General features: G+C 40.0%; 1 protein-coding gene across 1 annotated transcript in view; it reads left to right on the forward strand.

Annotated features, from left to right (window-relative positions):
- The window catches only part of Pfdn6 (prefoldin 6), a 17210-nt gene extending 283 nt beyond the window's left edge, over window positions 1-16927 (forward strand). Inside the window, exons 2-4 of the mRNA XM_067101538.1 lie at window positions 3318-3388; window positions 3791-3915; window positions 15467-16927. Coding sequence (XP_066957639.1) covers window positions 3318-3388; window positions 3791-3915; window positions 15467-15587 — 317 coding nt within the window. The 3' untranslated portion in view covers window positions 15588-16927. The remainder of the gene's footprint in view (window positions 1-3317; window positions 3389-3790; window positions 3916-15466) is intronic.
- The last annotated feature ends 8970 nt before the right edge of the window (window positions 16928-25897 follow it).

Below are 25897 nucleotides of genomic sequence, written 5' to 3' on the forward strand. Positions count from 1 at the left end.
AACCCAGGAGAGGTTCTACTTTTATCCCACCGAAGTAGCATAGTAGTTCTTAAGCATATAATGAAAATTAACAAAATAATTAAGGTCATTGCTTTATGGTAGAATTTGTGTCATCAGAATTCAACCCGACATCAACTTTCAACCGATTAACATGACAGCAGAGTAATTTTTTATATTGACTAGACTGACAGACCCATTATTCTCACTCTGGTCCTTACGAAATGGGTAGTATGCTGAGTAGGGAGACAGGGGTAGGCGGGCTACCACAAAGGGGTAGCCTAGGCCAGTCCATGTACTGGATGTCAAATGTTAGACTACTTGTGGGAGTCCAGGGTATGGCGCCCTAAGTCAGATTAGGAAGGTAAGTTCTGGTTAGATCAGGGCACGACACACTAGGAAAGGTTAGGTCGAGTTTGTTATTGGTTAGGTCGTAGTGTCAGACCACGTGTCCGAATGGAAATTTAGTATAGGGTAAATGATCAGGGTTGAGACACATGGGTGGCAGAATTTTCACATTTCACTCGATATTTAATTGGAGAAATAACAAAAAAATTTAAACCTTTAAGAAAACTTCAAAAGATTGAAGCTTCATTAACAAAATGAGCTATAGGAAACTGCCATATGAACTAAAGTAAGCATGTGAAGTCTTTGTAAAATAGGTGTTAAAGGCAATTTTGAATCCAATATGGCATCTTCCCAAAGACTGTGACAAAATTAATGGTGATGGGACACTTCCTTCCCAGCGTTCATTTAACTGTGTACTGACATTAATTGCGTGTATGTGTAATGTTGTTTATAGACATTACTCAAGATTTTTGTTGTAATCGGCACAATAAAACAACATTTTGTTGCCTATACTAGTGAAAATATGAGACATGGAATTGCTGTCTGTCATGTGGTTGAACTGAAATGCATTTTTACCTTTAATCCATGGTTTTATCCTTACTGACATCACAACTGAAGCTCCACAGTGCGTATTTGATTGTAATTATGCACATTTTGTTTTTAATTCTCTCAAAATACCACTTAAAATATGTTAGAATGATTGCTTACAGTACTTTACTCCATCAAAATAGCGAAACTGTAGCAGCAACAATTTTCCAGCCTTATTGTACATCTGGCTGTCACAAACATCTGAGAGCGGACGACGCATTAGTGAACTCTTTACGACAGAAATGTAGTATTTTGTTGTTAGGACTTTTCATTTATTTGAAATGTAGTATTTTGTTGTTAGGATTTTTCATTTATTTAAGTACATATTACCATGTATACTTCTCACACATGCAATGTGTACATATGAGTGTTACCACTTTGGGAAAAATGCAAGAAAGTTGAGTATGACAATTTATCTAGAACTGGTACGAGAGTCAAGATGCCATGACGTCAAAATACTGGACTGGAATAAAGGTTTTAAATCCAAAATTATTAATTATATTTGACAAAACTTACACTGTGAATGTGATATATATATATTACACGGTATTTAATATATATTAAATAAAAAAATAGGGAAACACGAAAAATAGCTACATCGTAATGTTCACAGCAAAAGTGTTGAAATTTGTCTCAGGAATCTGGTTTGCTCCAACAACAAATATTTTCAAATGAATTATAATGAAAATATAATACATTTACTCAGTTTATAACCTTATTCTGGTGTTTAGGTACCTAGTTATTTAAATGTTATCTAGCACTCTGGCGTCCCGAAAATTCGCTAGAGTTCCCTGTCCAATCCCCAAAAATACCAGCGTTTACCACTGATGTCAAGGAAACAGTGTCAGCGTCTATGGGTACAAATTTTGCAGATTTAACGCAGGAAATAGGTAGTTTGTTTACACAAGTGACTCGGCAAATATTGAGATAGTGTCGCTCGTCCACTTTTAAAGTGTTTTAAGTAAAAGTTTCGAGAGCGTCGCAGCCGGTAAGTTAATACCGCGCACGGCTAAATCTTAATGAACCTCTGTTTAATTGGAAATATGCCATTATTTCATAATTTAGGAGAAAACTGTTACATTGATAGGAATGTAGAGGTGGCACAAGTCTCACTGATGCTGAAGGGGGCGCGTTCGAATGCATTTTCTGGAAGTGTCCAAACACCGGAGGAATGTCGCAGTGTTTACCCTAGTCACGCTGATCAATTTCCGAGATTCATTGTTACTTGGGGGAAGGGGGGTTTCCCATCAAGTCAGGGGATGGCTCCCTAAGTAAGGTTGGGAAGGTAAGGTCTGGTTAGGCCAGGACACGGCCTTCTAGGAAAGGTTAGGTTTGGCCTGTTTTCTCGGTTGGATTTCTCACACCTACCCCGGTCCCCTTACTCTGCATCCGCTCTGGTTAGTCTAGTGTGGGATAAGGGAGGTACGGTAGAGATGAAGGCAATAAGGTCAGGGAAGAGAAATGATTCAAGGAATGGTTGGGTAAGGCCAGTGCCAGTTAGGTTAAAATAGGAAGAAATGAAGAGGGGAATATTAATGCAAAAAAATTTCAAGTATGTATGCTAATGAGCAGACCACACAAAAACAAGAGAAGTAGAAATGCTGAGTGAGGGGTTAAAACTTAATTTTGTGGGAGTTCCTGGCTAGGTTTGGGCACAGTGCCAGAGGTCAGGTTAGGTTGCCTCTTATTCCCTCTAAAATGCCTATTGCAGAAATGATTACTAGGCCTACATTATCTCTGACCCCTCACTCTACATTGACTGCAACAAAAGTATAGCTTAGTTACTGATCAAGATATGACAAAGAAAGAAAGAGATTAAGCTATTTCCAAGCTCAGAGCAGAGCCCCAAGAAAAAGATATTGGAAGAAAGGACTGGAAATTAAAAAAAAAAAGAAAGAAATTAAGTCAGTATCAGGGTTAATATGTAAAAAGAAAGAGTTAGGTCAAGGAACAAGCCAAAATGGATATTGGGACAAGTAATGTTAGAGGGACTAGGACTGGAATAGTAAGGGTTTTTAAACTTGTTACCTTAGCTTATGCTGGAATGCTTATTAGGAGATAACTGAATAACTACTGTATTTTGGGACCATTCTTTAAAAAATTGGATTTATGTATGCCTTGTGCAATCTTGGTTGACTGATTGGCAGTTTTAGGAAGGAATATAGTGTGTTAGATTTTTCTCTGTACCTATTGGTACACTGCTTAGCCTAATTCTATGTCACATTTAGTAAAAATTAGTTAATATGAGGTCAGTATCAGGTTGAACAGGATTGTTAAATGAATGACTTTTTCTTTACAAATTAACTTCAGCCTTCGGAATATGTTCATATAAATTGGAGAATTTGGGGCACTATAGATATTAATAATATAACTTTATTCCCCAGATCTAACGAAAACAACAACATTGCGGTCTCAGCTTGATGGACAACTCAATGAAAATAAAGTAGTTAAAGAGGTATGGAAGATTTAAGTCGTAAATTTCTGTGATGAAAAGATTGTTAATCCCTGAAACTAGGTATATACTATACAGTACAGTAAATAAGATGGAATGAAATCAGTCTTGAAAATTGTCTTCATATTTCAATGCATTACAGAATTATGATTTGTTGTTCATTCTAAAGTTTCTTGTGGCTCATTACACTATGGCCATTTGTTGGAAAACAAATTTTGTATTGAATGTTGCTTACAAAATGGATTATAGATTTCATTAATTGGAAAACAGCTTTAGTACTGTAGTAGCCCAGAAAATGATGTCCTCTAATTAAAGGATGCTGTTAAGTATTTTTTAAATGTATTATAGGAGTATGACTGACCATTCCACAGTTACTAACTAACAGAACTTGTCTGTTTATCACAGGAGTTGGATCTATTAGGTGAAAATGCTGTTGTCTATAAGCTTATTGGGCCAGCACTTATCCGACAAGACTTAGAAGAAGCTCGTCAAAATGTGGGCAAGAGAATCGATTATATTCGACAAGAAATGTAAGGACATATTTTATAATAGTGAAATTTTAATGAAATAAAATCTCATTTAGCCAGATCTATTTGGAGGAGACCTTGTCAGGGTTTGTTGTTTGCCTAGATTAACTGAATTATCTCAAGTTCCTAATTTTAATACTGTATTACTAAAACAATTGTGCATTACTGATGGGCCCCAATATATGCCAGGAATACTAAAGAAATAACATATGCCTGGCTTTTTTCTTTGTTTCAACAAGAATACAAATCTTAAACTTTTATATGGATAAATTACAGTTGGTTTGGTCATTGAAGTATGGCAACAAGGTAGTTAATGGTGGCAGGTAGGTGAGGGTCAAGGCACTGTCAAGTCACCTGTTGTTAACCCAATAATTTTTCCCTCCAGTCATGTCTACAGATCTGATTAAGGAACTCAGCTTGGTTTTCAAAATGTGTTTATTACTTGGATATTTTTAGGCTAGACTTGTTCAGTATGTGAGGGATACAGCTACCTAAATAATGAGTAATTATAACATTTCTTGCCTTTGTGGTTTGTATTGTTCAGCATGTCATGGACACTTGAACAACAAATAGTTTGATTCTCTTAGTTTGGTGGGCTGTTTTCTATTGCTGCAATTTTACAGTTTGGGACATTCATCATGGGTTGAACACCTGAAATAATAATTAGCACCTGGTTACCTACCAGCCCGAACTATATCCCCAACTCATTACCCACTAAGTGGGTAATTAACTGTCAGCGTTACCAACGCTTACAGGAAAAATCTAACAAATGAGTTACCTAGCGTACCGTTAACGCGCTGCTGCAAGTCCCGGCTGTGTATGGCCGGGAACCTCAATTGCTTTTTGTTCGCCGCGTGCTGCTATGGACTTGTCCTACATCAGGCGAAATTTTGGTTATTAGCCCGACTCCCTTATTTTCGTTTTTGGATTGGATAACGACTTGGACTGGTTTTTCACCCTTTCTCCTGGATTGTTCTTCTGGATTGTTCTTTCTCCCGTTTTGACTTGGCCTGGCGTTTTGGATTTTGAAATGGATAAAATGGATAAGACACCACCCTTGGACAACTCCTCGGCTTCCACTTCTGCTTCTGCCGTGGACGACCGAGATCGCTACCGCTGGAGACACCTGCAGCCCATCGTTCATGCACCGCCTGCAAGAAAAGGATGAGTACCCTTAAAAACGACAGACATTCAGTTTGTGCATAAATTGCAGGAAGGTACAATGTAGCGTCACATTGCGATGTGACGAGTGTAGGTCATGGTCGACAACACAGATGGAGGATTATCTCAAGCATAGGAAATCATTAGCTTCTAAGAGTAAACGTAAGGATTCAGCTGTAGAAACTCAGGGTTTTGACAAAGAGGCTTTAGAGTCAGAATTATTTAGGAAATTAGAAGACAAATTGTCAGCCAGCATGTCTAGTTTGTTTTCAAGTTTCATGTCAAAACTAACAGAGATAAAGGATCAGGAAAAAGTTAATAGGGACACAGAACCTAATCGCTCTTTTTCAGCTCCCCTGCCTGTTCCAGAATCAGCCCTAATGGGTGGCGGGGTCATGGAGAACCGCAAACCTCAAAGGTAGGATCTACCGGCCCCGGTGCGGAGCAGGCAGTGTCAGCAGCAGATTTCCCCTTTCACCCTGGTAACGTAAGTCCTAAGGTAAAATCTAATTTAGGATTGACGAGACAGTTAGAGATAGGACGGTAGTAAAGAATCAGGAAGATAAGTTGAAGGTGCAGTCGGAGTCAGGTGTCATTAAGGTTGCGGCTCCTTTGTTGGATCCAACAGCGGTTCTTTTTTTCCCGCAGTAGGCTCTCTGCAACAAAAGGTTGCTAATTGGTAGAGGATGATTCAATTTTGGTTCCTAGCTCTTCTAGTGTGGATAGGTTGGAAAGTATCCCTTTCTCTTCTTCCAAGTTTCTTCTTCCCCTGGGGACAAACCTTCGTCCCTTTCAGAGTCCATTTCAATTGATCAATTGCTGAACATTGCAGAGTATAATGCTGATCTGTTGGGACTCTCTAAAGGCTACAGATCTTTGGTTAGAAATTGTTTTAATATTGGGTTTTCCAACATTTTTGAGCATGTCTTGAAAAATCTTCCTGAATTTACAAATGATGCTTTACAGGATTATCAGGGGAACAGAATCGGTCTATTTTCTTTCCTTAAAATCTATGGCTTCTTCTGTATCCACGGACATCTCTTCTCCTATGGTTTCAAAATCTTCTTCTTTGGGTTTTTCTCAACCTTCCGTTTCGGTCATTCTTTGGGAGACTTTCGGTTTCTTCTCTCGCTCATCCGAGCTCTCTACCGTTAACGGACTTGCCTTCGGGACAATCTTCCACAAATCATATGTTTTCTCGTCTTCGGAGCCTGTTGCTGCGACATCTGGTAGTGCGACTGTTCCCGTGTTCAATGTTTCGCCCCGGTAGTCTCAACAATCACTCCAGTAGCTAGGTTTACGGGTAACCTATCATCCACAATCGCTTTGGGTTCGGCACCGCAGTTTCCCATGCGAAACTCCTGTGAGCTCCGGTCCGTCTGGTGCGTTCCTACATGTATGACGTCATCGGCAGGGTCTCCGGTGGTTTCCCGAGTGTGGCTTCTTCTTCTCTCTTCCTCCTACTGTACCTTCCTTCTCTACCTTTCCAACAGGTGTCTCTGTTCCTCCGGTTAGGACGGTTTTTGTAGGTTCGGGTTTGATTTCTATGGTCAACATGAGTTTTTCCCACCTTGTTCTTCTTCCGCAAATAGCGGAGTGTCTGCTGCGGCGATTCCTCATCAGCATGCTTCTGTTATTCAGCCTAGTTCGGGGTTGGAGTAGTATTGCAGCTTCTCCGTTTTCTGAGGGGGCGTGGTTCGCCCAGGTGTGTCTGGCTCAGCGTAGCTCCACCGTTGTTGGAGAGTGCGGGTTTTGCGCAACCCTTCTCGGCTGCCCGCAACATTGCGGTTGATTCCCCAGGTGTGCGTCTTGCGCACTCAGGTATTTCGTGTTCGGGTTAACTGATCCAGCGTTTTCTAGGGGTCAGCCTGTCTCTGTTCCTGTCTCGACTCGGTCGGATCTTTCTGATAAGGATTTCTCTTGCGAGGAAGAGGATCCGGTACCGAAGCCTGTTCTCCTTCAGCGAACGAGCGAATACAAGCGGATGGTGGACTTCATTCATGCTCTTTACCCACAGTCCAAGGCTCCGGAAGAACCTTTTCAACCTAATCAGGCAATGTTTGAGTCACTGTTTGCGACGAAACCAGTGGTGGCTCATGCACCAAAGAATCTAGTTTGGTTTGGCCGTGTCGAGCAGGCATTGAGGGAGGCGGACGGTAGGTTAGCGGCATTAATTGGGTCGGTAGGCAGGATTCCGCCTTACTTCCTTCTCGTAAGGGTTTTTACAAGGTTGCGGGTAACCCTTCTGCGGGTGTTAGGGGTACCTCTTAATGAATCAGTGGAAGCTCTTCTATCTAGGGTCCCTTCTTGAATCGTTTGGTTTCCGTCACGGCGAGAGAAGCGGGTATTTTGGAAGACACTTTTCGTTCTCAGTCGGAGGCTCTATCCCATTCGATGTGGATGTTATCTGGTTTAATGGGGTTCCTTAAACAGGACGGTTATTCTCCTCGGACCCGGTTTTGTTCGACAATCTCATCACTTCGGTGTCAATGGGACTGGCTTATCAGGCAAATATATCGGCCGGTTGTACGACCTTCTTCGGTAAGAAAAGGAGGGATTTCTTTCTGAACCATCTACCTCCGCATTATCCAGATATTCACAAAAGGGCTCTGTTGAGAGCACCTTTGGCGCTCAGCAACAGTCTTTTCAGGGAGGAAGATGAACTCTGGCCCATCGATGGTAAATTTCGTTTCCTCTTCTTCAGCTGTCGAGTCACAGCAAGCCATGATTCGCTCAGTGGCAGCACAGTCCTCTAGATCTCCGAGAGGTTCCAGGATGACATCTCCAGCCAAGCGGACCCGTTCCAAATCACCAACCAGGTCCCCTAAGAAAGTCCGTTTCTCATCCAAGACTTCAGCTTCTGCTTCAGATCCGAAACCTTCTGTCCTTAAGAAGGGTTTTCGGAAGATAGGAGACACTTCCCTCGTCTGCACCCGGTAGGAGGTTGCCTAGCTCCATTCTGGGAATCCTGGAAGGAGTATGGCGCGGAGAGTTGGGTAGTGGAGGTGTTAAGGAAGGGGTACAGAGTCCCTTTTCGTTCCCTGCCTCCTCTATCCAGCTCACCGGTTCATCTTCCCAGTTATTCCCCTTCCTCCATCAGGGGAATAGCGTTAGCAGCAGAAGTCCGAGCCCTTTTGGGAAAAGGGGCATTAGAACCCGCTCCTTCTTCCCCAGGGTTTTACAGTCGGATTTTTGTGGCTCCAAAGTCAGGAGGATCTTGGAGACCCATCATAGATCTCTCGAGTCTCAACCGGTTCATCATCTCCCGAAGTTTCATATGGAAACTTCAGTCGGTGCTGCAGTTCGGTCCGAGAGACGACTGGATGATTTCAGTGGACCTCAAGGACGCTTATCTCCAAGTTCGGTCCATCCGGAATCTCGGAAGTTCCTTCGATTCTCGGGTCCAACTGGAACATTTCAGTTCAGAGTCCTCTGCTTCGGTCTGACCACAGCACCTCAAGTCTTTACGAGGGTGATGTCTCCTATTTCAGAGATAATGCATCGTCGGGGTTTCAGGATGAGGCGATACCTCGACGATTGGTTAGTTCAAGCTTCGTCAGTAGAGGAAGTTTTGCAGGCGAGGGACTTCTGCTGAATTTGTGTCAAAAGTTGGGAATACGCATCAACTTAGAAAAGAGCTCTTGATTCCAGCTCAGACAAAAACGTACTTAGGGATAACGATTCAGAACCCGCAATAACCGGGGACTGCCTGTACTTGGGCGATTCAGACACGTCGTTTGAGGGCTTTCCCGACGGAGGAACGAGTTTTGGCAATGCTGAGCCAACTAGAAACATTCAGATCGAACAGAGCGCAACCTGTAAGCCTATGGAAGAGCTTGCTGGGCAGGATGGCCTCCCTCTCTCCTAATTCCAGGGTCTCGTCTCCGGATGCGTTCTCTTCAGGCATGTCTCAGGAATCGCTGGGACTTTCGGGAAAGAAAACGCGTTCATAGTCTGGGACGATTCTTGCCTGAAGGATCTTCGGTGGTGGTCAGAAGAATATCATCTGACCATCGGCGAAGATTTGACTCCCCATTCCAGATTTCCATCTGTACACAGATGCCTCGGATCAGGGTTGGGGAGCAACCCTGGAGGAATGTCAGGCCAGAGGCCTTTGGACGAATCTGGATCGGAGGGAGTCCATCAACCACAGAGAACTACGAGCAGTAGAAGAGGCTCTAAGTTGCTTTGCAGATCAGTTAAGCAACAGGACGGTAGCGCTCTTTTGCGACAACGTAACCGCTGTGTCATACCTCAAGAAGGAGGGGGGGACAAAATCACAAACTTTGAATCAAGTCGCCCAGAGAATTCTCCGCTGGTGCGAGTGCCACAGGACTACTACTCGTTCCCTCAATTCGTATCGGGAAACTCAACGTTTTGGCGGACGCCTAAGCCGATCGCAAGAGGTTCTAGGGGAATGGACGTTAGTGCAGGAGGAGGTTCAACTTCTATTGAAGAAATGGCCAGCAACCATAGACCTGTTCGCCACGAGACTAAACTTTCGCCTCCCAGTATACTTCTCCCCAGTAGAAGATCCCATGTCGTTCGGGACGGACGCCATGTTGCATTCTTGGAACGACATGCAGACGTATGCATTTCCTCCGTTCGAATGATTCAACAAGTGTTAATGAAACTCAGGATCTCCTGCAACACCGAGATGACGTTGATTTGCCCTTTTTGGCCTCAAAGACCTTGGTTCCCGGACCTTCTCGATTTACTAATAGATGTTCCGGTTTTCCTGCCAGAGAGGAAAGATCTTCTCAGACAGCCGCACTTCCATCACTTCCACCGGAACCTCCGGCGTGCTGAAGCTAGCTGCGTGGAGACTATCCAGCGAGCAGCACGTCATGCCGGACTCTCTAAGGCAGTGGCTCGCCAACTGTCTTTCTGTCTGAGAAGATCATCCAGAAAACTATATCAGGCCAAGTGGGCAGTTTATCGCAGTTGGTGCCGGAACCAAGGTCATCGTATTTCTCTACCAACGGTAGCGAAGATAGCGGACTTTCTTCTTTTTCTGAGGAAAGAAAAGAAATTTTCGTACTCACGATCGCCGGTTACAGATCAATGCTTAGTAGTACGTTCCGTTTCCATCTCCCAGAATTGGCGACCAGTAGAATACTTCACGATCTCTTAAGGTCTTTTAAGATAGAACGCCCAGTTCTTCTCTTCGGCACCATCGTGGGATTTAGCGGCGGTTTTGACTCTCCTTAGGTCGTCAGAATACGAGCCATTAGAAACACTGTCATTAAGACAGTTAACGAAGAAGGTATTATTTCTAGTTGCTCTGGCCACAGCTAGAAGAGTAGGAGAGATTCGAGCTGTCTCAAGAACTGTATCTTTCTCAGGGAAAGATATTTTTCTGTCATATTTGCCGGAATTCGTAGCTAAAATCGAATCGGAATCGAATCCTTTACCCAGAGCGTTTAGAGTAACGTCCTTAGAAGATTTCGTGGGAGGTGACGCTTCAGAAATGCTATTATATCCGGTCAGGGCGCTGAAGGCTTATTTATCACGCACAGAAAAGATGTTGCCTCACCCGAGAACGTTATTCGTTTCTCCCAGACGTGCCCTTCACACTCGATCTCGAAGAATGCTATTAGTTTTTTCTAAGAGAGGTAATACAACAAGCGTCGGCTAATTCTTCGTCTCTTTCGGAACCATCGAACTCCTCTGAACGCCCAAGAGCTCATAGTATTAGAGGGTAGCGACATCGTCGGCATTTCTCAAGAATTTCTCGGTGTCGGCAATCTTAGAAGCAGCTACTTGGAAATCAGTATCAGTTTTCACTTCCTTCTACCTTAAGGACATTCAATTTTCGTCGGATAAGGGTTACTCGCTGGGTCCTTTTGTGGCGGCCAATTCAATTCTTTAGTAAAGGGTAGATGAAAGGTGGGGGTGGGGAGAGTAGGGGCAAGGTTAGACAGCATAAGATAGGAGTAGTTTTGTCATCGGAGTAGTTTTGTCAGTGAATCGGAATTCTTTTCGAAACTGAGGAGGATAGGTATAGCCAGGTGGTTTTCAGCTAGATTTATTCAACCTTCCGGCACAGCATCGACAGCAACGGACGGCAATGATTCGTCGTACCCGGAAGCTCCGACTGCACATTCAACTTATCCTCCCGTACATGAGAGGCTACAATAGCCACATGGGAGACTCGTCGTTCCCCCCTCCATACATGAGAGGCTACCAATAGCCACATGGGAGGTTCGCCAGGCTCCGCTACATGCGAGGCTTTGATTAGCCACATGGGAGTTAGTTCCCTTCTTCCGTTGGAGGTTTTCCTTGAATACCACATGGGAAGTAGCTCGACCCAGACAGTACCATGACTCGAGACTGACGTTAAGGGTACTCTCTCCTTCCAGGCATCCCCACCTGTTAAGTAGACTACCAGGTGAGGTTTTTGTTGTTTTTTATGCAGAATAGACGATAATGAGTTACCTGCTTTACTTGTTGGTAGGTCGGTCTGACTTAATTGAACCCACCTCCACTAAATTTTGTTAATCGGGCTAATTCAGGTGTTCAGGGAGTGTATTGCAATATGAAGTTTTCATAATAAAACTAATATTGTAATACTTACCTGAACACCTGAATGATTCCCACCCTCCTCCCCACTTCAATTTGATTAATGAATAACGCAATTGGGGTTCTCGGCCATACACAGCCGGGACTTGCAGCAGCGTTGCCAAGTGGTACTTCTAGGTAACTCATTTGTTAGATTTTCCTGTAAGCGTTGGTAACGCTGACAGTTAATTACCCAATTAGTGGGTAATGAGTTGGGGATATAGTTCGGGCTGGTAGGTAACCAGGGCTAATTTCCCTTTCAAGTACTTGGGAGGTGTTTAGGTAGTGGGGGAGTCCCTGCTCTCCACATTTTTCTTCCAGAGTGATGGTGACATAAATGATCCTTTCCATTCTGGTTAGAATCAATGGAGGGTGCAGGGGTTAGAAAACCACTTCACCCATCAATGATTCTGTTCTGCGGTTGATGATTTGTGTCTGGAATGGAGGGGAGGGGTGTTGGAATCTCTTTGGGTTATCCTTCAATTTTTTTTTTTGTTTTTGTTTTTTGTTTTTTAGAATTTTCTTCTCATGTAGAAGAGATGCTGTTCTCTGACCCATTCTGGAATTGAAGCTTCAAGAGAAGGTGTAGGTTAGTTGCAAGTTTGGCACAGTTTGAGACCATTCATCGTGGGCTGATGTTGAACACTGCTTGGAGATAATAAGATTTGGCAGAGAGCTGGATGCAGTGTGAATACTGTTGTGTGTGCCCTCTTCCTTCTCCAGGCATGACCTCTTGCCTAGTTATCCTCTTGGTCTTCCAAAGGACTTTCTACTAACCCTCTCCTGTCAAACACTTGAGAGGTGTGTAGAGAGTTGGGGAGTCCCTGCTCTCCTCATTTTTTTCCAGAGCAGTGATAACATTAACCATCCTTTCCATTCTGGTTAGAATCATTGGTGCTGCACAGGGGTTAGAAAACCACTTCATCCATCAATGATTCTGTTCTGCAGTTTATGGTTTGTTGCTGGAATTTTTCTGGTCAGCCTTACAGTGAAGTGGGAGTTCTGGAAGAATCTTGACCTTCCTCAGGATCTCATTTGCTGGGTTTCTTATTTCAGCTTATATTCAACAGTGTTACTGTTAAAAAGAAAATGCCTGGATGGTGAGAAGAATGATCAGAATTATTTCTTCAAAAGCCATAAAACATATAGCCCACAAAGAAGACTCAACAATCTCATATAATCTTGTCCTCTCCAAATTGAGAAAATTCCAATACTGTACTATTGTAATGTGTATTAAAACTTTGAAACCGATTTGTGATCAGTTATCAGTTAAATCCAGAATGGAAATGGCAAAGTGAAAAACTATCATGGAAACAGTACATCGACCTAACAAATCAAGAAGTGCTCCCCAAATAAATCAGTACAAGTTGTGAACCACCTTTTTCTTGCTTCTCCACACTAAGTTTATATAGATGGTTCCAGACCTTATCTGATGTGGGATTTGACTGTAACAGTATCCAATGAAAAAATCCAGGTCTCATAATCAGGAAATGTTTTTGTTTTCACAGTACAACCATGTGTTATGATTAAAAACATGCCACCACAAGAATTTGTAATTTTCAGTGATTTTGGAGCGCTATACAAGTCCATCGAAATTATTGGCCTAAAAACCCCTTTGTCTAACAGATCAAGTTTTAACTTCAAAAGTTACATGAAGCTGGATAAATATTAAAGTAAATTGGATATCTGTTCTTGTAGGCTTAATAAATGAAATGAAGATGCTGGAAAGGCAGCCTGAGTTGCAATTGCTATCACCAGATTAAACACAGTACTATATACATATTCTTTTAATTTTTTTACTGTCATTAAAATCCATTATCTTTAACAAACTTCAGTCTGTGGAGTAACGAATATGACAATAAAAACCACAGCATATTAAACTCATTATTAGATTTTGATGCTCTGCATCCCAAAAATAATGCTTGTTTATTTTAATTATTATTATTTTTCTATCTCAGTCATCCTATTTGACTGGGTGGTATTTATAGTGTGGGGTTCTGGGTTGCATCCTGCCTCCTTAGGAGTCCATCACTTTTCTCACTATGTGCACTGTTTCTGATAGCGCACTCCTCTGCATAAGTCCTGGAGATACTTCGGCATCGGTTTTTCCAAGTTCCTTTTCAGTGATCTTGGGATTGTGCCTAGTGTTCCTATGATTATGGGTACAATTTCCATTGGCATATCCCATATCCTTCTTATTTCGATTTTCAGGTCTTGATGCTTATCAATTTTTTCTCATTCTTTCTCATCTACTCTGGTGTCCCATGGTACTCTGACATCAATGAGTGATACTTTCTTCTTGATTTTGTTAATCAGTGTCAAGTCTGGTCTATTGGCTCGTATCACCCTATCTGGTCTGGTACCATAGCCCCAGAGGATCTTTGCCTGATCGTTTTCTGTCACTCCCTCAGGTTGGTGTTTGTACCACTTGTTAAAGCAAGCTAGCTGGTGTTTTTTGCACAGGCTCCAGTGGAGGGATTTTCCTGCTGAATCTTGCCTCTTTTAGTACTGGTTCTGTGCGAGCACCGGACATTATCTTGCTATGTGGTTTATGGTCTCGTCTTTCTTATTGCACTTCCTGCATATGGGTGAGATGTTATTTACATCTGTTGTTCTTTGGACATACAATATCTGGTTCTTAGGGCCTTATCTTGTGCCACTGTTAGCATTCCTTCTGTTTTCTTCTTTCATTCTCCCCTCTGTAGCCATTGCCTCGTTTTGTTGCTGGCCAGTTCTTTAGTTTGTTTCATGTACTGTCTGTGCATTGGTTTGCTGTGCCATTCTTCTGGTCTGTTTTGCATTCTCCTTGTTCTGTATATTTCTGGGTCTTCATCTACTTTTATCAGTCCTTCTTCCCATGCACTCCTTAGCCACTCATCTTCACTGGTTTTCAGGTATTGCCCCAGTGCTGTGCTCTTGATGTTAATGCAGTCCTCTATGCTTAGTAGGCCTCTCCCTCCTTCCTTTTGTGTTATGTATATTCTGTCTGTATTTGCTCGTAGGGGTAGTGCTTTGTGTAGTATTATTATTATTATTATTCAGAAGATGAACGCTGTTCATATGGAACAAGCCCACAGGGCCAATGACTTGAAATTCAATCTTCCAAGGAATATGGTGTTCATTAGGAAGAAGAAAAAGGAAAAATAAATTAATAAAATAATAAATAGATAAAATTGTATTAAAATGCAAGAATAGTATTGGGGTAGTAATGCATTGCATCTTTGCTTGAACTTTTAAAGTTCCAGTTGTACGACATCCTCAGGGAGACTGTTCCACACTCCAACTGTGTGAGGAATAAAGGACCTCAGGAACTGAGAAGTTTGTTTTACAGCGAGACACATTTACTGCATATTGGTGCTGCTGTTCAGCAAAGCCATATCATCCTATCTCCTTTCTTTGAATTGTTTACACTTATGTGACAAAGCATGAATAACCCCAATATGCAGAATTTGAGAAATAACGCATGAAAGGTGCATATCATGTGATTGTCTAGTTTTCAACAAACAACATATACCATTTGGGAACTAATCATGAAAAGAAATTTTGTTAGTCTCTTCATTAACTTCAGTTTATGCAGTAGTTAAATTTCTAGAGTTGTAATTTATTAAGATCTAATAAAGTTGGGAACCCATTTGTAGTACTGTATGCTGCCTCAGTTTAGTAGCAAACTGTGCTTGTTTAGATGGTGTTTAGTTACCGTTAATGGTTATATGTATGTTATTCATTTTATCAGTTTTGTAGTTAAGTAACTGAAAATATTTAGAAGAATGAATTAAATGTTCTTTCACTAATATTCCTTCCTTTCAGTTTAAGGTAACATTTTATTTTTCAGAAAGCGTCATGAGAATGGCATGGAAGATTTAGAGAAAAAAGCAGATGAAAAACGTGATTGTATATCCAAACTCCAACAGCAGATGCAGCAAATCATGATAGAAGCTCAAGGATCCCAATAGTGTAACTAATAATTTTCCTGCATATTTTCTGATTGTCACTTATTGCCTTCATTATTACTTCCTTAGCTGTATATTTCTGCGCTTGACTGCGTCGAATATAAATACAAAGGTGATTGACTGCAAGGAAGTTAATATTCAAGACTGGCATTAAACAATAACAATAAATCAGATGTATTTTATCATTTCCTTCCAACTAATTCAAAAAGTCTGATGTCTTCCCATTTCTCTTCTCTCCCATATTGCTGGTATTGGACTGTTGAAATGGGATATTTTGGCTGTCAGCTATTCCCTTTTGTTCCTTTTTTTGTTTTGTACAATCAGGTTTGTTATTGATGGTTTACTTTTATTACTTCTCTCTGTTAATTTTCCTAGATTTTATTTGTTCCTTAGGAGGTCATGGGTTTAATTTGTTTTGAGTCATGTTAGTTCATAATGTCAACAAATATTAATCTTTTTCACATTCATTAAAGGATAAAGTATGCATATATTAAAACTGCAGGATGTTTGTGTACAGTATTATAAACAGAAGTAGATAAACAATGCCAAGATTCACTGTACTTAGCAAGGTATAAAGTGCATTGTTTTACTAAGTTGAATGGCATACAACTATATCTTGCAGTAAGGAAAGCTGTTTCAGTTATTCTTTTTGGCAATTTCTTCTAAATTCAGAATTAACTGTGAAGGTAAAGATAGGTATCTTAGCATATGAAATGTGATAATTTAAACCATTCATCTATATGTGTTAGCTAAGGAATGTGGCAAAATTTCGTTTGGAACTAGTCATTTGGCGGAGTGGTCTAAAGGGAATCAAAAGCTCAGTCATGATCATGCTTATCGGTCAGGGAAAGGTTTGTGTTTGTAATATGCATGGAAAGTTCTAAAAGCTGTTAAGGAATAACCTAAATGCTTGCAGAAATAAAGCAGATATCTGGTTAGCGCTGAAATATTTATTGTAATAAAAATATAGTGACTGTAATCATCATTTGCTTGTTTGTAATTCCATTGATATATGATAGAGGTTACATTGGCTAGATATTGTTCCTTGAAACATTCAAGGTTTATTCACTTCTGAAGAATGTAGTTAGCAATATTTACTTATGTGAAATGTAGTTTCTGACTTTCAATCAAGCGTACCTACTATTGACATTTCTTCATATGCTGTACTGTAATATGTACCCACTGGCACAATTAATAAATATTTTTTATTTAAATACACTATGTTCTGCAGCCTTCTTACAGTTTTGTCTTTGCTATCTACCTTATCAGATCTGCCCGTGCTGTTTAAAATAATGTTTTTTTGTAATGTTACAGCTTCCTTGAATTAAAATCTCATGTAACTAGTTTTATTTTTTTCATACCTAATGTACACAAGTAAATTTTTCAGAGTAAAGGAAAGCATCTAAGGGAATCAAGGTGCCCTAAGTTAAATGGTGTAATAATAATACATAATATTCTTCAATAGATTAAAAACAAGAATGGAGAAAAGATTGTACTCAACATAAATTATCTATGACTTGACCTTGTATTCTCAACAGAAATCAGGATTACTGCATGCCGTTAAGCAAAATTCATTTTGAGTATATTTAACAGTAGGCACTGTGTTTGGTGCTTTCCTGAACCGCTTGCTTTCACTTAAGGGATCTCATGCTGCTGTTTCAGCTCCAGAGGTCACTACTGTTGATCCCCCAATAACAGCTGTTCCTGTTGGAAAGATCCTGTGATTGCACCTGTTGCTGGTACTCCTGAACCTAATAAAAAACCCACGTTTTACTTTATGCTCAGGCAAATTGGGAAAGAGGAACAAAAGCATAATAAAGGTAAAGTGAAAAACTAAAACTTGCTTCCTCTTCTTCCACATCCTTCTCTTCGTCGTCCTCATATCCAGGCTATAGGGAGGGCAAGAAGGTGGTTCTGGAAGTTGTACCTTACAATAACTGTATTGTAAAGCTTCATGCATCTTGTAGAGTGGTAGTGCTGTCAGTGAGCCTCACTCGGTACCCTGTGGGCATCACTTAAAGTTCTTTGCAGCATCCCTTTGGCCCCTAGCTGCAACCCCATTCATTCCTCTTCTGTTCATATTCTCTTCCATCTTTCTACCCTCCTAACAATTATTTCACAACTCAGCTGAGGTTTTCCTCCTATTACACCTTTGAAACCTTTTACCCTCAGTGTCCCTTTCAGCACTGAATGACCCTAAAGGTCCCAATGCTTGACCTTTGGCCTAAATTATTTTATGTTTCATTTCTACGGCGTCATGCAACTGATACTCTTCTTTAAAGGCAGACAATGGTGTTCATTTGCGAAGTACTGGGACAGGCAGCCCCAGAGGTTTGTGAGCTCGCTATTGACCTCCCATCCATCTAGACTTGTAAAGAGGCCTACTGGCAGAGATCCTGCCCATGCTGGCTTTACCTTTCTGGGGAAGTATGCACAAAGAATCAGTGCTTCATATAAGGTCCAGTCGTCTCACTGGGCAATCAAGCTGGTGCATCTGCTGCCTTTGGATAAAATCTTTCTCAGTTTGTAAGTCCCTTAGGGAAGTAGTGCCATCAGTGCACCTCACGTGGAGCATTGTAGGCATTACTGAAGGGTCTGTACAGTGTCCCTTCAGACCCTAGCTGCAACCCCCTCCCATCCTTTTACTGTAAGTCCGTTCATATTCTCTTTCTTCCATCTGACTTTCCACCTTCTCTATTGATTGTTTCATAGCGCAGCTGCAAGGTTTTCCTCATGCTGCATCTTGAAAACATTCTTATTGTCAATTTCCCTTTCAATGCTGAATGACCTCATAGGTCCCAGCGCTTGGCCTTTGACCTACATACTATATTCTATTCTATATTCTCAGTCTGTGATCACTGTAAACTACTGTACTGAATTGTGAATGAATCCTGTGCAAAACCTTCCTTAACGTCAGCTACTTCATACATGCTTTTTAGGTATTTATCCTCTGCCACCTCCCAGCATTTCTGACAATTATTTCCAAATGCCTGAATTTTCTCAAAACACTGATACATCCTTTCATGTATGCTAACCTTCTTACCACTAATACACATATCCACATTTCTTTCCCTTACAGTTATTCATGCACCCCATGTAAATGTGGAATTAGTTCACATTCAAAACTTCAATCTTCTTTCTTCCATTTACATTCATCATTTACATTTCCCTTCCATAAAAGGGAGTAGGGCCAATCAATTGTCTCCTTGGCTTCCATAGACAATAAGTTTCCTCCCAGTCTTTTGCTCACACTTGCATTCTTCCTCGATTCACCAACTATCTCATCCTACCTGATATATCAGATATATTTACTCTCAAATACCAGTACAAATAAAGTGGTTTCTCTGACTTCTCATATCCCGATATCAATAAATATTAAACATCCATGGAGGCATAAACACTGAACCAGTCACTCCTGCCTACAAACCCTAACACATTTCTTAAGAAACCTCTCACCACTCTAAACAAGTTATCTTCTAACACCTTCAATACCTTTCTCACTACCTTTCCATCAATTCTGTCTTAAGTCTTTTGTAGGTCCCTGCATGTAACATACAGCTTTTTGTCCATACTTCTGAACCTCTCGTGGAAATGTTTCTTGAAAAAAAATTGATCCACGCAGCCTTTCCTTTATCTAAATTCACACTGCCCTTCCCCTATCACTCCTATCATCTGGTATAGTAAGTAATGTTTCACTCAATAATTTTTAGTCCTTTCTGTAACCACTACACAAAAGAACAACTATTCCAATCATAAATTCCTTTGAAACCTCTCCCTCATCCAGGCGTACAGTACCTTACAAACCACTGTCAAACACTCGCATTTTTATCTCGCTTTTAATTGATCCATTGTCTATTGTTTTTGATCTTTTAATTTTCGATCTCTTAATTATCTTCCTTTACACCCTAAACCGTCACATCCACAATCATTCTCAAATTTGAACTAGCTCTTTCCACTCTCATCCTTTGGCTCTTCCTCTCTTCTACCTTCCACATCCAACAAGCCCTCAAAATACTCCATCGGCCCTGGACCGCCTTGTCAGACATCATTTCTCTTAATTACATTTTATATTCTGAGATCCAGTTGCTTCTTAACCTCACTCTACATCTACTTCTTGTAAAAAAAAAAAAAAAAAAAAAAAAAAAAAAATTTTTTTCTCCCTAAATTCCTTGCTTCCCTTCTCCCACTCTTATTCTTTCACCTACGATTTTTTTCCCCCTTCATCATTCTCTTGACCATTCTACCAATTATCCAGATCAATACAAAGTTGCCTACGTTGGTCGTTAGTGGAGGCATTTTTGTCTACAATAACAAAAGATTTCATGAATTTGGAAAGGAGTAAGAATTTCGAAATTACTGTACTTTTTTTTTTTTATTTACAATGGTATGTTTTCACGCCTATGTTTAGGGCAATTTATGTTGCATTTTTTACTGACTACAGTAAAAATTCGAAAACAGTTCATGTCGAAGGCTTATTCTTTAGTGTTTTGAGATACTGTGAAACTGATCTTGAGAATAAAACCAATATTTTTTTCTGATGTTTTTAAAACTATGATCGGGATTTTTCTTTGTGAACAGAGCTCTCTCAGGCTAAAGGTATATGTAATTTAAAAGAATATAAAATAGGTTGGACTAAAGAATTTGATCACATCATTAAATGCACTTAACTCTGCCGAGTTAGAAAATGTTTGCCATAGCTTAATGGATGTCAAGGTCATATTGTGCAAACTGAACGGAATCTTCCACTAAAATAAAAAAAAAATTCCCGGAGTATGCATTATGTCTTGTAAAAGTTGCAACAACCCTATGTCTGGGAAACGATAAGAGATACAGGGATCCAGACTGGGAGAAAGCGAAAGGGCTATCACGCACAGTAACGAAAGGGGCGTAGTTGCTTCAGGTTTAGCGGGAAAATTCTCGAACTGACTTTTAAAGGACCAAAGTAACGTAAAAATCCGGTACCATGAAAGTTATAATACTCTGTCGCGTTTTTGCTATTGTTTTGCACTTTGGGAAATTAATTTTTCTCCCGTGTGGTTAACGTCTGGGATTTTGGCTACGGCATTACTGCCATTTATGAATAATGGACGTTATGATGGAAATACTGGCAATCGAATCATCCCCGAATTTTTATGATGAATTTTCTTTCCACCTCTCGCGTACTCCTAAATAAATGTCACTATCATTTACCCATGCGACTGGTTCTATTCTATCATGCCCCAGCTAAGGCTAGCTTCCTGTAAACTGTGGCTTGGTTCAAACACTAGTCATTATGGATTACATTACTTTCCTCTGAACAGAAGTCAGGACAATGACTGAAATGGCCACTGAATGTCATTTGCTGGCCTATATTCACACATACTAGTCCTCAGTTCCTTATAGCAGCCACCATGCAGGCGTGTGTTTGGGATTATATATTAATACTGTGTACTTAATATTAGCATGCAATTAGTGCGATATATATATATATATATATATATATATATATATATATATATATATATATATATATATATATATATATATATATATTATATATATATATATATATATATATATATATATATATATATATATATATATATATATATATATATATATATATATATATATATATATATATATATATATATATATATATATATATATATATATATATATATATATATATATATATATATATATATATATATATATATATATATATATATATATATATATATATATATATATATATGTATATAACAGTATATATATATATATATATATACAGTACAATACAAATACAAATGAGTGCAGACAGATTAGAAGTACTTGACACCAAAGATGATGAGCAAGCAGCCAGCAGCATCCACTTGGACGATAAAGTGGCTATAATTATCAGAAAATTTATGATTCATTCGGTTCTTGACTGGTCAAGAGCCGGACACAAAAAAGAAGAGAAAAGAAGGCGAATAAAGAAGTAAGGATATGAAGGCGAGGTGATATACCTACAACCGAAATTATGTGTTGGAGAGAATGCTACACATCAGCTTTGCCAGTTTCAAATGGAGATATTAAACGGAAGAGACTACATTACCTTCTGTGAGTCAAAGCACTGATATACTGAAAGGAAAAGAATTAAAAGGGAAAGGCTGACGTTTTCTTAAATTTTTCCACAGTGCAGATTACAATAACCTTTATTATGATCCCGAGCTACCCACGATGCCTATTGCATTCAAACAATGTTAAACTAGCAATGAAATGCTTTGCCAGCAAACAACCACCGAGATGAATTTGGAAGTGCTTGATGCTGTGCTAGAGGTAGCTGTGACGACAATGACACGAATATTGAAGGCGATTTTTTCTTTCTTTCTTTCTTTCGGCTGAGCGGGGGCGGGATTGAGAGTGACACGAGGGTGGACGGAGGTAGGCATTTCGAGTAATGCCAATTGAAGTGAATCCCTCTAACCGTAATGGCACACGCTCGAAAAGTGGCCCATTTATGGAAGCTGAATATAAATAATAGCAACGTTGAATGACAATCCTGTAGGCGAAGTTGATATAGCAAATGGGCGTCGAGTTGGAGTATTGGGTGGGTTGGTTAGGGTGTGGGTTGCAGAGGATGGGTGGGAAAAGGGGGTGGTTGTGTGGTAGGGTCATCATTCGCCCCCACAGGGTTCGAGGGAATGCGGCCGCCCGTCTGGTAGATCACTCATGCCTCTCTTACCCAGCCACCGCGCTGTCCCTTCCTTCTTGTGCGTCTGTCTTTCTCCCCCCACCCCTCTCCCTCCCTCAAGGGACCCATCCCTTACCTCCTTTTCCCATCACCTCTTACTCTGCCATTACCATTATTTCTATTTACGCCTTTCTCTCGAAACGACTTCGCACGCTGCTCGTCTTTTCTAAGTGAAACTGATCGTGAAACCACGCCCGGACCACCTCACACCGAAAATGCATCCCGCCTCGTAATAGACGGAGCTCTGGGATAACCATGCAGCTGAAGGCCACCGATTATGATTTCTTTTTCTCATCACAGATGCAAAACATAATCACGATTTTTTTGTTTATAACTTTCGTAACCCTAGATGCCATTTTGTAAAAGTTTATAGATGCAGAGCATCTGAGAATTTTGTTTTTACTTCATTGCGTGATTTTCAATGGTGGCAAAATTAGATATCCGTGATTGCTGCAAGTAAAAGCATTTTGTATTTATTGGTTAAATGATACATAAACAGGTTGTGTGTATCAGTTAATGTTAGGCTGAACTTGCAATTCCATTTATTGGGGAAAAATACTTTAGGTGATTGGTTTAAATAAAGATAGCAGCTTTTGCCAGCACTGGTCCTGGTTAAAAATGTGAGAAAATGTCTCTCGGTGGTCTTGGTAGAAGGCCTATGGATTTCCCGCCAAGAGAGACCAAGACTTCATGAATGGTGTCTCTCTCATATCTGGAGAGCCACTAATTACTAGTTGTTTATACCGCATCAAAACAAGTAGTATTTTCATTAATTATGTTTTTTAGTAAATTTAGTAAAAATGTTAAAATTGACAATTCTTGGTGAAATGCGATGCTAACCCTGAACGCAAATTGTTGGGTATTAATGTACAGAGCTACCATGCACAGAATATTATACTCTTCAAGTTCAATATTAGACTTGAGTTTACAAGCGTCTTATCATTAAAGTTATGAGATAATATCATTATGGACAATTATCGAGTAAACCAATACCAATACTTAGGAAAAATACGAAGGAACGATATAAACTCCTCTCTACATTTCTTATTTTAATTATAGTTATTTTAGAATCACACACACACACACACACACACACCCACACACAGACAGAGAGAGAGAGAGAGAGAGAGAGAGAGAGATAGAGAGAGAGAGAGAGAGAGAGAGAGAGAGAGAGAGAGAGAGAGAATCGGCAGCATTCTGAAGTCAACTCGTCACCCATCCGAGAAAGTCAGAAATGTAAACAACAATCGAGTAATCAGGCGGGAGCGTTCCTCACAGCATAAACGTAATTATCCCAGCGGAGGGGGACGGGCCTCCCAAAACGATATGACAGTAATCACAGTCTACCATATTACAAAAGGAATCCGGAATTAGCTCCTTGTCCTGATCCGGTCTCGGAACAGAAGGCTTTAAATCAAAGGGCACTCGGACGCGGAGGGCTATGCTCATTTCTCATGAGGTCATTCTTAATATTTTTACCTTTTTTCTTTTCTTTCCTCTTATTTCATAGCAAACTGAATACAAATGCATGATTTTTTTTTATTAAAGACGGTGTCTAGAGATTAGTTACTGTGAAAAGACTTTATTAAATATTTGTAAGACAGAGTACTTTTAGTGGGGACAACAACTTACGTTCTAATTAGACGTTTTGCAGTAACTAAAATGCCATATTGGATGAATTAGCGGCAAATCTGATAATTTTTTTTATCTCAGAAAGAGAAAAATAGTCTCTTTATAAAAGAAAAGGAAGTATACAAGAACTAGTCAACTGCTTCTTAGTGAGTGTGGCCACTTATGACTGATATCATTGAATGGCATTACTGATTATGCAGTCGCCAGCCCTGTGAGCACACTTCAGACACACTCATACACGTACGTCCGCATAATGCATGTATATAAACATGTGCTTACGTAAAATAGGCATGCAGGAACTTTATACACAGTCACACATGGCTATACGTATTTTGTATAAGTATGAATGTATACCCTTTTAACATCGACAAAAAAAAAAAAAAATGGAATGAAGATCTCAAAAGCTTCCTTCTGTTATTGGCTAAAAGAACTCAAGACGTGTGTAAAACACGAAAGATAATCGTCAGAAGCAATGGCCTTTAAGGTGTTCTGTAGACTTAGGTCGCTGATCATTTTAGTTTTCACCATTGGTAATCGGTGTTGATGCATGTCACTAACAGACCATAATGATTCAAAACATCTAAAACTGGATGGTAAGACACAAGGTGGGAAAGAGTGTGTGCTATCTTGGTAATGCATTCATTCTCTGCACAATTTCAAAGTTTGTTTGCTTTTATTTCACAAATTATCTTAGAAGCTAATTTAAAAAAACTGCCCGAGAAGCATCATGTACGGTTTTCTTTTTTGACTCCACATTCCTAACCCTGATTTTCGACATGAGCTCTAATCCTAAACGCATGACGGAAAAAATTAAAAGAAAAGTTGATGACCAAACGGATCTCAGAATAAAAGATGCAAGTGGTGTTTGCAGCAATTGCAACCCGGGGTTGATGGAGTAAGTAATTTAAAGACTTGCTGAATGCATAAGACGGAAATGAGATAAAGCTGAATGACACAAGATGGTTAAGAATGAGCGTTAGTTTGATTAAACTAGCGGAAGTGTGAATTGAGAAGTTCAAGAGGAACACTGAGATGCTTAAGAATGGATATACACCGGAAGTTGATGAGATCACAGGTGAGATACCGCTGTAGGTGATAGTAGTTGGATTGATTGGCTGACCAGGGACTGCAAGGTGTCGAGATGAGGAAACGTGTCCAGTGGAATTGTTTGTTTGCAAAAGGGTAAAGGTGACAGAAGAGAATGTGAGGATTATAAGGGGCGTAGTTTTAGTAGTACACCTGTGGATGGGTGCAATAAGATTTTTGCTGAGACGACAAAAGGCTTGATAGGAAAAGAACGGTATACATTGAAACTGTGAAGACAGTGTTTCAATAAATGTTCGTTATAAAACAGTTATTCGAAAAGCACGATAGTAAAGGGAAAAAGCTGTGTGTGTGACAACACACTAAGAAAATATCTACGATAGAGTTGATAGAGAGGCAGTTTGTAGGATTTGAGGATGTTTGGAACAAGAATGTAAGTTGCTGAAAGTGATTAAAACTTCTGTGATGGAAGTAAAGCATGTGTTAGAATATGAAGATGGAGGTGGGATTGGCAGAAGGGTGTGCTACGTCTAAGGCTGTTTTTTATATTTATGGATAGTGTTGCAGGTCAGAGAGAGGAAATTAGAAATAATTGCAAAGTAGCGGGATTATAAAATAAGCCTTAAAGGGAATGTGAAATGGCTGATGTCTGCGGATAACAGTACTGATTTGGAACAATGTAGATAAACTGTAAAAACCTGTGAAAGAGTTTGAAAGTGTTTCGAAAAGGAAAATGTAAAGAGTAAATGTAAGCAAGAGTAACATGGTGAAGATTAATGTAAATCAGGAAGATGGAGTATTTTATGTTAATGTGGATGATGTAAGAATGGAAACGTTGATTGGTATAAGTATTTGGGAGTAAATACTGTATAAAACTGATGGTCGTATGAGATTAGAGGCGACTTAACGAGTAAGTGAA

The sequence above is a fragment of the Macrobrachium rosenbergii genome, chromosome 57 (genome assembly GCF_040412425.1).
Source record: "Macrobrachium rosenbergii isolate ZJJX-2024 chromosome 57, ASM4041242v1, whole genome shotgun sequence".
Classification (NCBI taxonomy): domain Eukaryota; kingdom Metazoa; phylum Arthropoda; class Malacostraca; order Decapoda; family Palaemonidae; genus Macrobrachium; species Macrobrachium rosenbergii.